The following is a 14,673-nucleotide window of genomic DNA, read 5'->3' on the forward strand; positions in this document are numbered from 1 at the left end:
ATCGGGCCTGTGGCCAGGGGCACTGAGTAATGGACAGCTCTGTAGGTGGTAAGAGGCCAGAGGAGACACACATGCTCGCAGATGCACACAAAGACAGACACACACACACACACACACACACACACGCGCATGCATAAAGACCAGCAGGGGCTCTCTCCCACCAGCTGCACTGAAAGAGAGGGAGGAGGAAATGGGAAAGAGGAGGGCACTCCTAATAGGCATAACTAAAGCACTCCTAATGAAGGGATCGTGTGTGTGTGTGTGTGTGTGTGTGTGTGTGTGTGTGTGTGTGTTCAGTTGGGGTTGTGTGTGTGTGTGTGTGACTGTTGTTAGTGTTGATCCTGTTATAAAGTGCTATGGCCCAGAGGGTTGGCCTGATATTAAAGCCCTAAATGATGCTATTTATTATGTCTGGTGTTGGCGCGTGTGTGTGGTACTTTATTGCTTTTCGGCCTCATGTTTTTTTTTGGGGGGGGGGAGGTTGTGGCGTATTGTCAGGATCGATGGCTTCTGAGCAGGTCACGAAATTTAGGGGTTTATCGATAATCATCACAGTGATTATTAGTCTCTGCGCTAGTGCTCAGAGCAATAGAGCAACAATCACCTGTACTGATTACATAGTTTGTTTGCTTTTTTTTTTTTTCTGTGTTCTGAAGAAAAAGTTCAGATGGGATTTCTTGTTCGTAGTGGGCCGTACAGCATCACAGTACAGAGTACTGAAGTTACTAATGTTGTTTTCTCTCATGAGTGTCAGTCAGTGTAGACCGAGCTTCTTATAAAGACTGAGACTGTTAAACACTGACTCATCACAAACCCATTTGACTCTCAGTGGCAGAAAGAAAATCAGAAGAAATCTATAAGAAGTGCAGCATTGTGTTCATTACTGTTGAAAGCTGAATTCATCTTTCACTTCATCAATTTTTAAAAATTTATTTCATTTCTGGTAAATATAGTTGGAGCTTGGTGATGTTTTACTAGGAGTAACCCTTGAAGCTCTTCTCTGAACTGAGTGGTTTCGGTCATGTTTTTTTTCAGGCCTGCTTATAGAACAAATGACTGTGTGTGCATCAGAAGTTAGTGACTGTGCTCTCTCCTACTCAGCAGCTACGCTTGGAAAAACCCAGAAACTCTTCTTGTAGTTGTCAAGTAACGTTTTTATTGAGTTGTGTGTGTATCTATACAGGGAGTGCAGAATTATTAGGCAAATGAGTATTTTGTCCACATCATCCTCTTCATGCATGTTGTCTTACTCCAAGCTGTATAGGCTCGAAAGCCTACTACCAATTAAGCATATTAGGTGATGTGCATCTCTGTAATGAGAAGGGGTGTGGTCTAATGACATCAACACCCTATATCAGGTGTGCATAATTATTAGGCAACGTCCTTTCCTTTGGCAAAATGGGTCAAAAGAAGGACTTGACAGGCTCAGAAAAGTCAAAAATAGTGAGATATCTTGCAGAGGGATGCAGCAGTCTCAAAATTGCAAAGCTTCTGAAGCGTGATCATCGAACAATCAAGCGTTTCATTCAAAATAGTCAACAGGGTCACAAGAAGCGTGTGGAAAAACCAAGGCGCAAAATAATTGCCCATGAACTGAGAAAAGTCAAGCGTGCAGCTGCCAAGATGCCACTTGCCACCAGTTTGGCCATATTTCAGAGCTGCAACATCACTGGAGTGCCCAAAAGCACAAGGTGTGCAATACTCAGAGACATGGCCAAGGTAAGAAAGGCTGAAAGACGACCACCACTGAACAAGACACACAAGCTGAAATGTCAAGACTGGGCCAAGAAATATCTCAAGACTGGTTTTTCTAAGGTTTTATGGACTGATGAAATGAGAGTGAGTCTTGATGGGCCAGATGGATGGGCCCGTGGCTGGATTGGTAAAGGGCAGAGAGCTCCAGTCCGACTCAGACGCCAGCAAGGTGGAGGTGGAGTACTGGTTTGGGCTGGTATCATCAAAGATGAGCTTGTGGGGCCTTTTCGGGTTGAGGATGGAGTCAAGCTCAACTCCCAGTCCTACTGCCAGTTTCTGGAAGACACCTTCAGTGGTACAGGAAGAAGTGGTAAATGGCCTGCATTTGTATAGCGCTTTTCTAGTCCATAGGACCCCAAAGCGCTTTACACTACATTCAGTCATCCACCCATTCACACACTGGCGATAGCAAGCTACATTGTAGCCACAGCTGCCCTGGGGCGCACTGACAGAGGCGAGGCTGCCGGACACAGGCGCCACCGGGCCCTCTGACCACCACCAGTAGGCAAACACGGGGTTAGTATCTTGCCCAAGGATATTTGGCATGCAGCCAGGATGCAGCCTGGGATCGAACCACCGACCTTCTGATTAGTGGCTGACCTGCTCTGCCACCTGAGCTACAGCATCCTTCAAGAAAAACATGATTTTCATGCAGGACAATGCTCCATCACACGCGTCCAAGTACTCCACAGCGTGGCTGGCAAGAAAGGATATAAAAGAAGAAAAACTAATGACATGGCCTCCTTGTTCACCTGATCTGAACCCCATTGAGAACCTGTGGTCCATCATCAAATGTGAGATTTACAAGGAGGGAAAACAGTACACCTCTCTGAACAGTGTCCGGGAGGCTGTGGTTGCTGCTGCACGCAATGTTGATGGTGAACAGATCAAAACACTGGCAGAATCCATGGATGGCAGGCTTTTGAGTGTCCTTGCAAAGAAAGGTGGCTATATTGGTCGCTGATTTGTTTTTGTGTTGTTTTTGAATGTCAGAAATGTATATTTGTGAATGTGGAGATGTTATATTGGTTTCACTGGTAAAAATAAATAATTGAAATGGGTATATATTTGTTTTTTGTTGAGTTGCCTAATAATTATGCACAGTAATAGTCACCTGCACACACAGATATCCCCCTAAAATAGCTAAAACTAAAAACAAACTAAAAACTACTTCCAAAAACATTCAGCTTTGATATTAATGAGTTTTTTGGGTTCATTGAGAACATGGTTGTTGTTCAATAATAAAATTATTTCTCAAAAATACAACTTGCCTAATAATTCTGCACTCCCTGTAGATAGATAGATATAGTGCGGAAAGAGTAAAACTTCCTTAAAAAAAGTACTTTCAAATATGTAAAAGTTAACCAAAATTCAAAGTCTAGAAACTTCCAAGTACTGTTTCCAACTCTTTTTTCCCCCCCTTACTATGTCCTATTCATGATGTCAGAGCAGGTATCCGTAATATGAGCATTTTCGGGTGTGATCACAGCAGCCTCGCCCACCTGCTATCCAAACCTGATATGAGGGACCGCACCAAATCTAAGACGGTGATTTATGTTTTATTAGTTTATTTTTTGAACTGTGACTGCAAAGCTAGTCCAAGAATTAAAAATGTCACTAGAAATGAGTCCAATACATCCACTTTAAATCTGCTACAGTCAAACATGAAAACTCCTCTAAACTAATGACAAATAAACGAAGAGCACAAATTTGATGGAGTAGTCGTTCACCATAAACAAATCTGAGTCCCAAACTGCTTCCTCCTCTAAAAAGCTGTGTGAGCTGTCTTAACATTTAATTTTCCATCCACATATTATGCCCTGAAACATTCCCACAAAGCAGAGCAGGACATTCACCTATCATAGACCTGAACAACACATTTACATTATTGTTGTCCCTCTTTCTTACAGTAGGGGTGCTTTTCAAATATTAAATGTTGTACTCTTGTTGTTCATAACCAGGACAATTCAATTAGATATTACGTGGGTTTTTTTTGTTTGTTTGGTTTTTTTTTTTTTTTACACAGTGTTCTTACAGTCACTTGTTCACACGGAGGCATGTGTGTGTTGAGTTTACTCTGGTTAGTGAGTGGTAGCACAGGTCGGGGCAGAAGGCACTGCTAACCACCCGCACTGACAAGCACAGCACTGTTCAGCCCAGGCTGGCACACTTCACTCGTGCTGTGATATTATCTCCTCATTCCTCTGTGAAATGTGTCATCCACTTGATCCTGCTGTGTGTGGGTGTGTTTGTCCCAGTGGCTCCAACCTCCAGCAACCTGCAGTGAGTATTTATAGATCATATATAATAGTCCAGGGTGTTGGTGTGCAGTTGTATGGTTATTGGCACGCGTTGCAGATATGAAACCCCCTACAGAGGCATTGCATCGCCCCTCTGCTTCACTGCAGTGACCTCTGATCCTTGTGACCTCTCACCCCTAGCCCAGCTTTTTCGATTGACGATAGACCCTCCTGCTGAGGGAAGTCTGTGCATATTGTTGTAGTACTAAAAATTTTCCCCCCCTTGAAACCTATGCTGATTTGGTTTTAGTTTATGTCATTCTCTAACTATAAAATTTGTTTGTTCCTGTCATACAGGTGCCAGCCCCCTGCAGACCAATGGTGTGGGACACACAGCACGGGCCTATGCTAAGGAGGGAGAAGTGAGCACTTTGCTGCAGGAGTGGGAGGGCAAGGTATAACACATAAAGGATATGCAAAACTGCATAACTGCAAAAAAACCTCCTTTTTGGTTCCCCGATGTGGATTAACAGCAGTTAGGTCATTTTAAAAAACAAACAAACAGTGCCATGCTCCCAGATGTAGTTGTTTTCTTTAGCCTGGTGTGAACAGCTCAGCACATTTCTTGCACACAGGCCGACGCTCCACAGGAGGTCTGTGTCAGTCCGCTTTGTGACTGACAGGTGCTTTGAATATTAAAGTTGTGAAAGCTGGTGGAGGTTAACTGGGGTTAAAAACACGCAACAAAGCTGCGTCATTGATCGGCGCATATCATGACATGACAGACTGGCTAAAGTGTGTTTAAGCGAGTTTTCTGGTGTATGTATGAAAAAGTCTTGGATGTTTCATAATGTAAAATGGAAGCTCACATCATTTACATCTCTGAATTATCAGAATCGACTTTATTGTCCAAGTATGAGGAGACATACAAGGAAGTGGGGTCTTTTTTTCTTTTCATAAGTGCAAACAGTCAGTTGTGTTAATCTTCCGAAACATGATAATGAAATGTGCTTTACTCGAACTATGGCGCATCTCATCGTTGGGATGTTTTTACTCTGACTCCAACAGTGAAGTCAAACTCTTTGGCAAAGAGTTATAAGCTAAATCAGGGGTTGGGTGCACAGAAAGTGCTTATTAGCTCTATGAAAGCCAGTACAGAAACCTGTTCTCCTTTGCCAAATGCTTTCAGGATAGGTCATTTCAGGGTTTTTTGTTTGTTTTTGTTCTTTAAGACATAATTGTGACGTGAAAAATGTGGTTTGATATTGTTTGGAAAGTTTGGCAGTGCTGAGATTTCATGGCTTCTGCCCGTCACTGCTCAGCTCTTGGTATTTCACAGGTGTGTAGCGGTAGACATGAGGTCTGGCTTTTTCTTAAATAAAACTCGAGTTATCCGTAGTTATCTACCGACTTGACAGCAGGCTGGAGCTAAGCAAGATGGAGAGAGAGAATAAACAGCCTGGCTCCACTGCAGGGTAAAAACCTGGAGTCTAAGGAGACAAAGAGAGGAGGATAAATGAGTCGTGGGGTGGCTGAGAGAAAGGAGGAGAAACCAGGGGGTGTGAGCAACGCTAAAAGAATAGAAGAAGGAGAGGAGGTGGAGAGATCAAGCTAAATCAGCAGAGGAGAGGAAATGGGTGTCAGAGAAATGGAGGTAGTCTGATAAAGAGGAGAGAGACGGGAAAGCAGATAGCTGCTTCGAAGTGGAAAATATGTTTCTAAAGTGTCAGGTGAAGGTAGCGTTACAGTAGTGAGATATGTAAGATGAAAGAAACACATTTTAAATGTTTGATTTCTCACTTAAAGAAGTATGGCTCCTAATCCTTGAAGAATATTGTATTTATTTTGCAGATTTTCTTACATAATTAATTATATAATCACATTTTCGACAATCAGTAAACAGTTCTGTTTATTTACCGAGTAGCTAAATATGAAACTTGGCTTGCGATCTAAATAAAGATGTAGATGATAACTTTTCATGTTTGACATTTTTATAATAGCATTTCTATTGGGTTTAATTAAACGTGTAAAGGCTAAAATCATATTTATCCCACAAAGATTTTACAGCCATACACACACAACAGTCTCTGCTGTTAGACTCTTAAATAAGAAATAATTCCACAAAGAAAAACCTTCAACCTAGAAATGAAAAAGAAACTGATGTAGTTGTATCTATACGAGATTCTTATTTAGAGGTTTTTTCAGTTATATTCAGGGATACCAGGTAACGGTAATAGCAGATACACTTATTTAGCTCCTTGTTAACATAATTATTTGATCAGCCAATCATAACGCGGAAGCTCAATGCCTTTAGCCATGTCAAGATGACCTGCTGAAGTTCAAAATAAGCATCAGAATGAGGAAGAAAGGGGATTTAGGTGACTGTGGGTGTGGTTGTTGGTGTCAGAGAGGATTGATGGAATTGATGCTCTAATGCGAATTTTTTTTCCACACATACATATTTGGGGTTCAAGTCGTCCAAAAAAGAGAGAATATCCAGTGAGCATCAGCTCTCTGTTAGAAAATACCAAAAGCCAGACTGTTTTGAGCTGATGGGAATGCAAGAGTAACTCAAATAACCATTCTTTACCAGAGAGGCGTGCAGACGAACATCTATGAATGCACATACGTTGAACCTTGAAACCCCTTGATGGGCTATAGCAGCAGAATACCAGCCTGGGTGCTGCTAGTGTCTGCTAAGAACAGGAAACTGAGGCTACATTTCACACTGGATCACCAATACAGCAATAGAAAATTAGAAGAACAATGCCTGGTCTTGTTTTCTCAGACCAGACGCAAAAAAGTCTTAAGGAGTTTAAGATATTTAATTCATGCTTTCTTAATGAAGATCCCCAAGTTTGCACAAAGGGGAAAATTAATAAAACTAACAACGTGAGCAGGAAAAGTGACATGCCCCACTGGCTAGGAGGCGATGATAAAGAGATGGAGAGGGACAGAAGCACAGCCTTTGTTTGTTTAAGAGCTGCTTATTCATTTTCACTCCCTTCTCTTCCGGATTCATTCACTCTCTTCTCCTTTTCTTTATCTCCACCTAGTTTCTGGAGTTACAGGCTCGACGAGAGGCAGAGGAAAGGAGGAGGTTCCCCCTGGAGAGGAGGCTGAAGGAGCACATCATTGGACAGGAGGGGGCCATCAATACGGTGGCTTCAGGTAAACCCGCAGATACTCCTGAGTGAGTAAATACACAAAAATACAAAACATCACTGCCTTTATTTCACTTTTCTTTGTTTCCTTCAACATATTTACGTCGAGGAGGGCGACTCCTCTTACATCTTTCTCCTGTTCTCCTGCCTTTTCCACCAGCAGTAGGCGGGTTCGTACAGACCTGCGGAGGCTGTAATTGGTTAATTGTGATGAATGAGCTGTCTGTCAGGCGTACACAGGTGCTGTGTGCGTGTGTGTGTGTGTATTTGTGCGTGACAGCTGAAGAGGCCAGGCTTGGAGCCGCCAGTTAACACGATTACAGAGAGAGGAGACATACTACAGACCCCCCCTTCTCCTCCTCCTCGTTTCTCTCCAGCTTTCTGCTCGCCCCCCTCTGTCTCTGTTCTTCTCTTTCTCCATCATCTCTATCTCTGGGTCTCTTGTTTTTGATCTCCATCTCTCTCCTTCACTCTCCTGTCCTTTCCTTCTTCCTCTTTGAAACATTAATGCACCTCCTGAATCTCCACTGTTTGTCCTCAAACACTACTGTTGGGGATGGGCAAACAGATGTAAACAAGAGAGGATGGGATGGGCGAAAGAATAAAAAAAATATAAAACTAAAAGATACAGGGACACGATGGGAGAATACGGGGAAATATCTGAGAACCAGAAAGCTTGTAGCTCTGACAGAAAGACAGAGAGTGTGTTTAGTGCTTAGAGGAAGGGAGGGAGGATGAGTTAGAGCACAATAACACAACCGACAGTAAAGAGCTGATATTACACCAGGCATCCATGGAGGCCATGTACTGTATTGATCTGCAGATGAGTTTGTGGGAGGGGGGGTTGTGAAAGGGTTCTGCAGCAGGGAGAGAGGCTGTGTGTTATTTTTATGATGTTGGACATTTTCTGTTTTAGATTTGTGAAAATAATTAACTCATTCCCAAAGCTAGAAACTGATATTACAGTCTATAACACATTGGAGAGAGCAAATACTGCAGAGTTTATAACCAACAAGGGAACAACTTTCATCTCTCTCCAGACCTCCGTAACTCTAATACTTCATCAAAAAAACAACACAAACTACAGATATGAGACAAACTACAGAGCTGTCTGTAAAACTAAAGACAGTAGTTGTTACAAGTGTCAGAAGGGGAGGATAGTCGTGGGACTTGTAGTCTTTGGCAAGGCGATGAATGACTGTTGTTATCACGAAAGCCGTACAAGACATCACCACAGAGAAATAGGAACAGCTTATTGATCTGTGTAGTGATTGATCTGTGTATTGTAGTGAATATATATCACACAACCACACACACAGGGAAAAAAACACTCAGAGGCAGATACAGATACAGAACCTACTAGAGCACACACAACCTCGTGTGCAGCTACAGTTTGTAAAGGTGAACCGAGCAGAAATCAGTCAAACTCTTGCCAGGAGGAGGGAAGTAGATATTTAGAGATGAGGAGATGACTCAGGAAAGAGAGATGCACTGCAGATAAGAAGATAAATGGGAGAAGGATGTAGAGATAAAGAGTGACCAGGCTATGTGTCTGCAAATACACGCCATATCCAACATTTTAATGCGCAATTACTGGTTAAAAATGTAGAACTTTCATGATTAATCAGAAGGCAATTTTAGGATTAACCCAGGGTTTTCTGTATTACTGTAGTACATCACCATGGTAACCTATGATGCAAACCTAACCTGCACTGGAACGAGTTGTGCTCATGATTAGTGATCAACAGTTTCAACAAGCTTCAAATGGGCTAAACTTTATTGATATAGTAAATCTTGTCCAGTCTTGCTTAAAGATCAACACACACACATTCGTACAGCACTTTTAGTACTAAACCACTGTGCAGTACTTTTCCTGTTACACGCTCATTCTGCTGGTCTGTCTGTAGCAGCTGTGCTGCTCTTAGTCTTCTTATATTTCTCACATATTAGTTTTATCTCCCTTTTTGTAAAAATCTGCTGCCAGAGCACAACTCCATGTTTCTGGTTAGTCATACACTGCTAATAGTGGTGTTTCAAGTGTTTGTCGTGAGACTGGGATAGGCTGGGTTACCTTATTGAGTTGATAACCACCGTGTGACTGCTTCGCCTGAGTAAGTGAAGCCTGATAATGGGAGGATATCCCGGGTGCGTTGGACTTGCTTCGTAGAAGTGATTGCAACGTTCCCAACTGTTCCAGCCAGAAACCTTTGTATATCGTTCCCATTTTAAAAATATTATAACTAAAGAAAAAATGACAAAGATAACTTTAAACTTCCGACTCTATGATGTAATTATGTGAAACACACAAAAAAGAAACTGGAACATATTTATCTGTTTATTGTTTTTGTTTTTTCCTATCTGCTCATCCTCTTCTTTTTGTTTCAGCTCAAGTTATCTTGTTGCACTGTAACATTTCAGTAGTAAAAGGGGAAGAAAAGTTTGGCAGTTTGATAGATGAACTGATTATTTTTTTGCAAAATTTTGCAGCTCAAAAATTGAAGAAAAACCGAGACGTGGTTTTCTTTCCCTTTTTTTTTTTTTTTTTTCTCGATGCGATGTCTTCAAAACGTCTGTTTTCACCTGAACTCCTCATGACGAACAGCTGGCCTGCAGCAAGACACAAACTAGAAATACGCACACGCACACACACACACACACACACACACACACACACACACACACACACACACACACACACACAGGAAGGAGGTTAGATTGATCCAGGTTTAGCTCTCAGGGCTAAGAGTTATTGAAGAGAATCATCCCTCTGTAATCATGTTAGAGCCAACCAGACCTGCCCAATACACACTGCGCTGAGAGTGTGTGTGTGTGTATGCATGTGAGAGAGAGAGACTGAGTGAGAGAGCTTTCATTTGTTTTGTGTCTCCTTCCTTTCCTTGTTGTTGTCAGGGTCCTTTGAGAAATGTCAATGTGCCCTTCTGTCAGAGTCGGTCTCAATCAGCTAAAACACGCACAACCACACAGAAGGTTACGCTGTCATTCACACAGCCATTGATAAAGCAGACGGAGCTTTGGAGCCCCTCTTGTCACTGTTCATCTCTGTGTCCATCTCTGACACACTTGTTTGTTTCTCTCCCTCATTCTCTATCTCCTTATCTCCATCACTCCTCTCTTAACCCCTCTGTATCGTCTTCTACATCTTTACTCCTCTTTCCTCTCCTTATCTGAGTTCCTCCCTCTGCTTCCCTGTGTAGCATCTCTCTCTGCCTCCCTCATTTGGCCCCTCCTCCTCCTCCTCTCCTGCCAAGAATCTGCTTTTTATGATTATTAGCTATTAGTTGCTACTTTAACACTCACATGTCATATCTGTTGTATATTTTCTCAGCTGCAAGAGATTACAACAGCTGAGCAGGAGGGGAGTTGTTATCCTGGTGTAGGAGGACACGAAAAACACGAAACCTAAACATTTGGTCTGTGTTTTTGTCTTGCAGCTGATTAAGATGAGTGTCTTGAACTGCATTGCTCACACTTTTATCCTGGGACTTTGTGGGATTTTACCATAGAGCAGGGGTGTCACACTCAAATACACAGTGGGCCAAAATTCAAAACTGGAAAAAAAATCTTCCTCCAGATTTAAGAATGAATCTCTTCTTATGGACTCAAACAAGTTTTGCTGAAAAACTGAATATGGAACAAGCAAAGCTTAATACTAAACAATATATATATTAGCTGTATAATACCAGTAGGCCAGCTCTAATAGTAATTTGGTATGGCTTCAAGGGTCAAATGTAATTGGGCTGCGGGCCAGAGTTTGACACCTATGCCATAGACTCTATGGCATAGAGGGTGTATAAAAACAACGAACATAGGTCTGAAAGGAAGTGTGTTAAACTTGCATTCTTTCTTATGGCCAGCAGGGGACGACTCTTCAGTGTGCACAAAGAAGTCAGTTTGTATTGGAAGTGATGCCACTGCTCCCATGATTTCTAACCTCAGCTGATTTCTAAGCATATTGCAGATGAGTTACAGTAAAAGAAAATAATAATAATTGTCAGAATTGTTGCTATGACTGAGTAGGCAGGGTCTTGGGTTTTGACTTACTACCAAAACCAAAAGACATTCCTCTGAACATGGTCAGGTACAAGGACAGAAATGGAAATCTGTGAAATATCAGCCGATATCTGAAGAAATTTGAAAAACTGTAGAACTGTTGCTCGAGAACACTAGGAAGCAAAATATAAAGAAATGAAGGCGGTCTCAAAATGTTTGCACAGCGCCGTATGTGCTACAACACAAAAACCTGTAGTTTCAAATTTCACACTTGACCGAAGTAGCATCACATACGTTGCACTCTACCATCTTAATGTGATTTTGTTTTCATTATATTTACATCCTTTCTTTCAGAGGATAAACTGGCCTCCTGCCACATTATAAAGATAACTGCAGAATTTCTTCTGGCCAAAACTCTACTGAGAGAACTTGAGGTCATATTTGTGATATATCAGGACCTGTGTATCTTTTGTACCCACTTTTTTAAAAAGGTGCTTCAAAGGGCCAACACACTGCGAAGCTGCTCTAAAAAAAAAAGTATTTCCAGTTAGTCTGCATTGTAAGTGACCTAACATCTAAACCAAATGCCACAAAAACACTCAGAACCAAACAAAAAACGAAAAGCCTCAGCTGCTCAGGGGGAACCGAACCGGGACCTTTTTCCTCGGGGCAGGAGTAGTGCTAACCATCGATCCACCGGCTTTGGTCCTGTTGACTCTCTCAACAGGTTCTGATTTGGATGAGTTTGTGCTAGTGTCTGCTTCTTCGTTGAGTGGCTGAAACCACGGCCAAATACACTCTTTACTCCCCTCGAATCCACCTCATCATCTTGTCTTTGTGTATGTGTGCTAGTGTGGTTGCTGGGGTGATGGCAGGGATGGGTAGGCACTCCTCTTTAAGCAGGCCTGTGCGTCCGTGTGTGTGTGAGAGGCTGCGATCTATGCTAAACTGATTTCACCATGGCCGCGCCAGAGAGGCTAACACAATTACCGCTGGCTAATGGCCCCACTGACTGAGGGGGGAGGAGAGGCATCGTGGGTAGTTTTCTGGAGGTCTCTCATCTTGCTCTCTTGCTCTGTTTTCTCTCTTCTTCCTCTTTTTATTTATTTTTCTTTTTTTTCCTCCACCAACCGTCTCTGACCCTTTCCTCATCCCTGCTCTCTCACACTTTTATCATAGTTTCTGGGATGCCCGTCGTCCCCGGGGCAGCTTGGTTCAGATGGCTTAAACTTGGCACAAAAGCAAAGTCAACAAATGCAAATAACTGAAATAATGGGCTCCCTTTGTTTCTCTCCTTGTCTCTGTGCTCTGTAGCCATCAGGAGAAAGGAGAACGGCTGGTATGATGAAGAACATCCCCTCGTATTCCTCTTCCTGGGCTCATCGGGAATCGGTAATTCACTGTCTCTTCTGTCACACCCAACCCAACGCTTCAGTTCTCAAAGCGTGTGAAAGAAAAACTCTTCAGCCTCCTCGAAGCAGCAGCCAAAATAAACAGACTGCTTGAATACGTTAAGTTTGTTGACACATGTAGAGTGTACTCAAACAAATTAATTCAGCAGTTTAATTTAATTACGCTGAAACGAAACAGAGTACAGTGAACTGCGGAAGCACTCGTCACTTTGTAAACTGTAAACACAGATCAGAGCTAGCTTGTATGCAGTAAATGTGTTTGTCATCAGTGTGTCAAGAATGATGCTCAGGAGGATTCATCTGATGGTAAATGTTTAAAATGTCCTGTACAACAGATTTAATATAAAGGAATAAAGAGAAAGCAATCATTGATTAACAAATATCTCAGTCAGTCAGAAACTCTTGTTGAAAGTTGCTCAACAGAGCTAGTTTGTCACCTAAAGGTTGTCCTGTTCAGGTTTTAAGCCACGTTAAGGATGTAAGGATTGGTGGGTCTGTAGGTTTGTTAGTCCAGGCTCAAATATCTCAAGTTGCTGGATGGATTTCTGTGAAACTGTACAGACAGTCATGTTTCCCAGAGGATGAATCTTTCTCCCTTTACTGATCCCATGACTTTTCCTCCCGTGTCACCAGCTGTTCAGAGTGCTGGGTTTATTTGCCAAACCCCCCCCCCAAAAAAAAAACCCCTCAAAAAACTTAAGTTTCAGCTGTGCCTTGTATAAAATGATGATTGCATGTTAACATGCTGAACTAAGACAATGAATACAGTAACATTATATGGACAAGAGTATTGAGACTAGGGCTGGGCGATATGGCCTAAAATCCATATCGCGATATAATTTGAAGCACGTGCGGTAACGATATATATCGCGATATATTATTTTCTTCTGTATAACGTATTTTCCACACTATAAGGCACACTTAAAATCCTTTAATTTTTTCAAAAATTGAGTGTGCCTTATGTATGAATTCTGGTTGTGCTTACTGACCTGAACCGATTTGGGCGTGCAGAAATCTGTTAAAAAATGTTTTGATGGATTGTCAGAGCATTACGGCTGCCGTAGTGAGGAGCGTCGCGGAGTAATCTGGTTTAAAACTCCGTCAACTTCAGGTCCCAAAGTCAAACGAACAATGAGAGTTAAAAACAGTCTAAATTCTTTCATCTTTAATAAAATCATCAGCGTTGTTGCTTTACTAGGTGTAACAATTAAGTTTAACAACCAGGCATCCATGAAAACAGAAGTTATTAAATTTAACGTAGTTAGAAGTTAACAGGAAGTTAGCTTGCTAGTGTCCACCTAAACATGACACACCATGTTCTGACTGAGAGATTAAAACATACAGCTCTGCTACCACTTCCAACATAAATGAAGACAGGAAACTAAACAGCAGTGAAGTTGGACTACCTGGTATATAATGTTGTGCTACGTGATTGCTAGCGACACAGCTATGTTAGCATAACATTAGCACAGTGAAGCTGGAGGATGAACGCCAACCTTTTTTCCACTCAGTCAGGAGAACAACTGAGATTATTCATCCACAATACAAGGTAGTTATTAATATACTGCAACAACATGGGAACAGAACAGCTGCGAGAGAATTCAACATTAATGAATCAATGTTACGGAAGTGGAGGAAGCGCAGTTTTTGGCTTACCCCATATTTAAAAAGTGCTTCATCTCTTTGCTATGACTGTCGCCCGGCATAATTTGCAGATGATGATGGTTGTAGCCGCTGCGATGCTTTTGACCAAAACAGGTGCAGCTTGATGACATCATCAACATGCGCTATCGCGATAGAGATTTTGACTATATCGCTCTATCATTGGCCAAATTTATATCGTTTCTGTCATATATCGTTTATATCGCCCACCCCTAATTGAGACATACTTCTCAATCTTTGAATTCTGGCGCTCACTGTCGCATTGCCTAAGGTTTATAAAATCACACACCTAGCCATGAAGGCTGCCTTTACAAACATGAAAGAGCTCACTGAATTCCAGTGTAGTCCTGTAAAAGGATGCCTCTTGAGCTTTAAGTGATTTTACTGCAGAGTGGAAGTGTTTAGGAACCACAGCAACTCAGCCATGAA

At 42.0% G+C, this 14,673-nt stretch overlaps 1 protein-coding gene across 1 annotated transcript in view; it reads left to right on the forward strand.

Annotated features, from left to right (window-relative positions):
- clpb (ClpB family mitochondrial disaggregase) overlaps positions 1-14,673 on the forward strand; it is a 36,022-nt gene that overhangs the window by 15,644 nt on the left and 5,705 nt on the right. The window contains exons 6-8 of the mRNA XM_026191651.2: positions 4,353-4,450; positions 7,052-7,166; positions 12,485-12,562. Of these exons, the coding sequence (XP_026047436.2) occupies positions 4,353-4,450; positions 7,052-7,166; positions 12,485-12,562 (291 nt within the window). The remainder of the gene's footprint in view (positions 1-4,352; positions 4,451-7,051; positions 7,167-12,484; positions 12,563-14,673) is intronic.

Source organism: Astatotilapia calliptera, chromosome 14 (genome assembly GCF_964374335.1).
Source record: "Astatotilapia calliptera chromosome 14, fAstCal68.1, whole genome shotgun sequence".
Classification (NCBI taxonomy): domain Eukaryota; kingdom Metazoa; phylum Chordata; class Actinopteri; order Cichliformes; family Cichlidae; genus Astatotilapia; species Astatotilapia calliptera.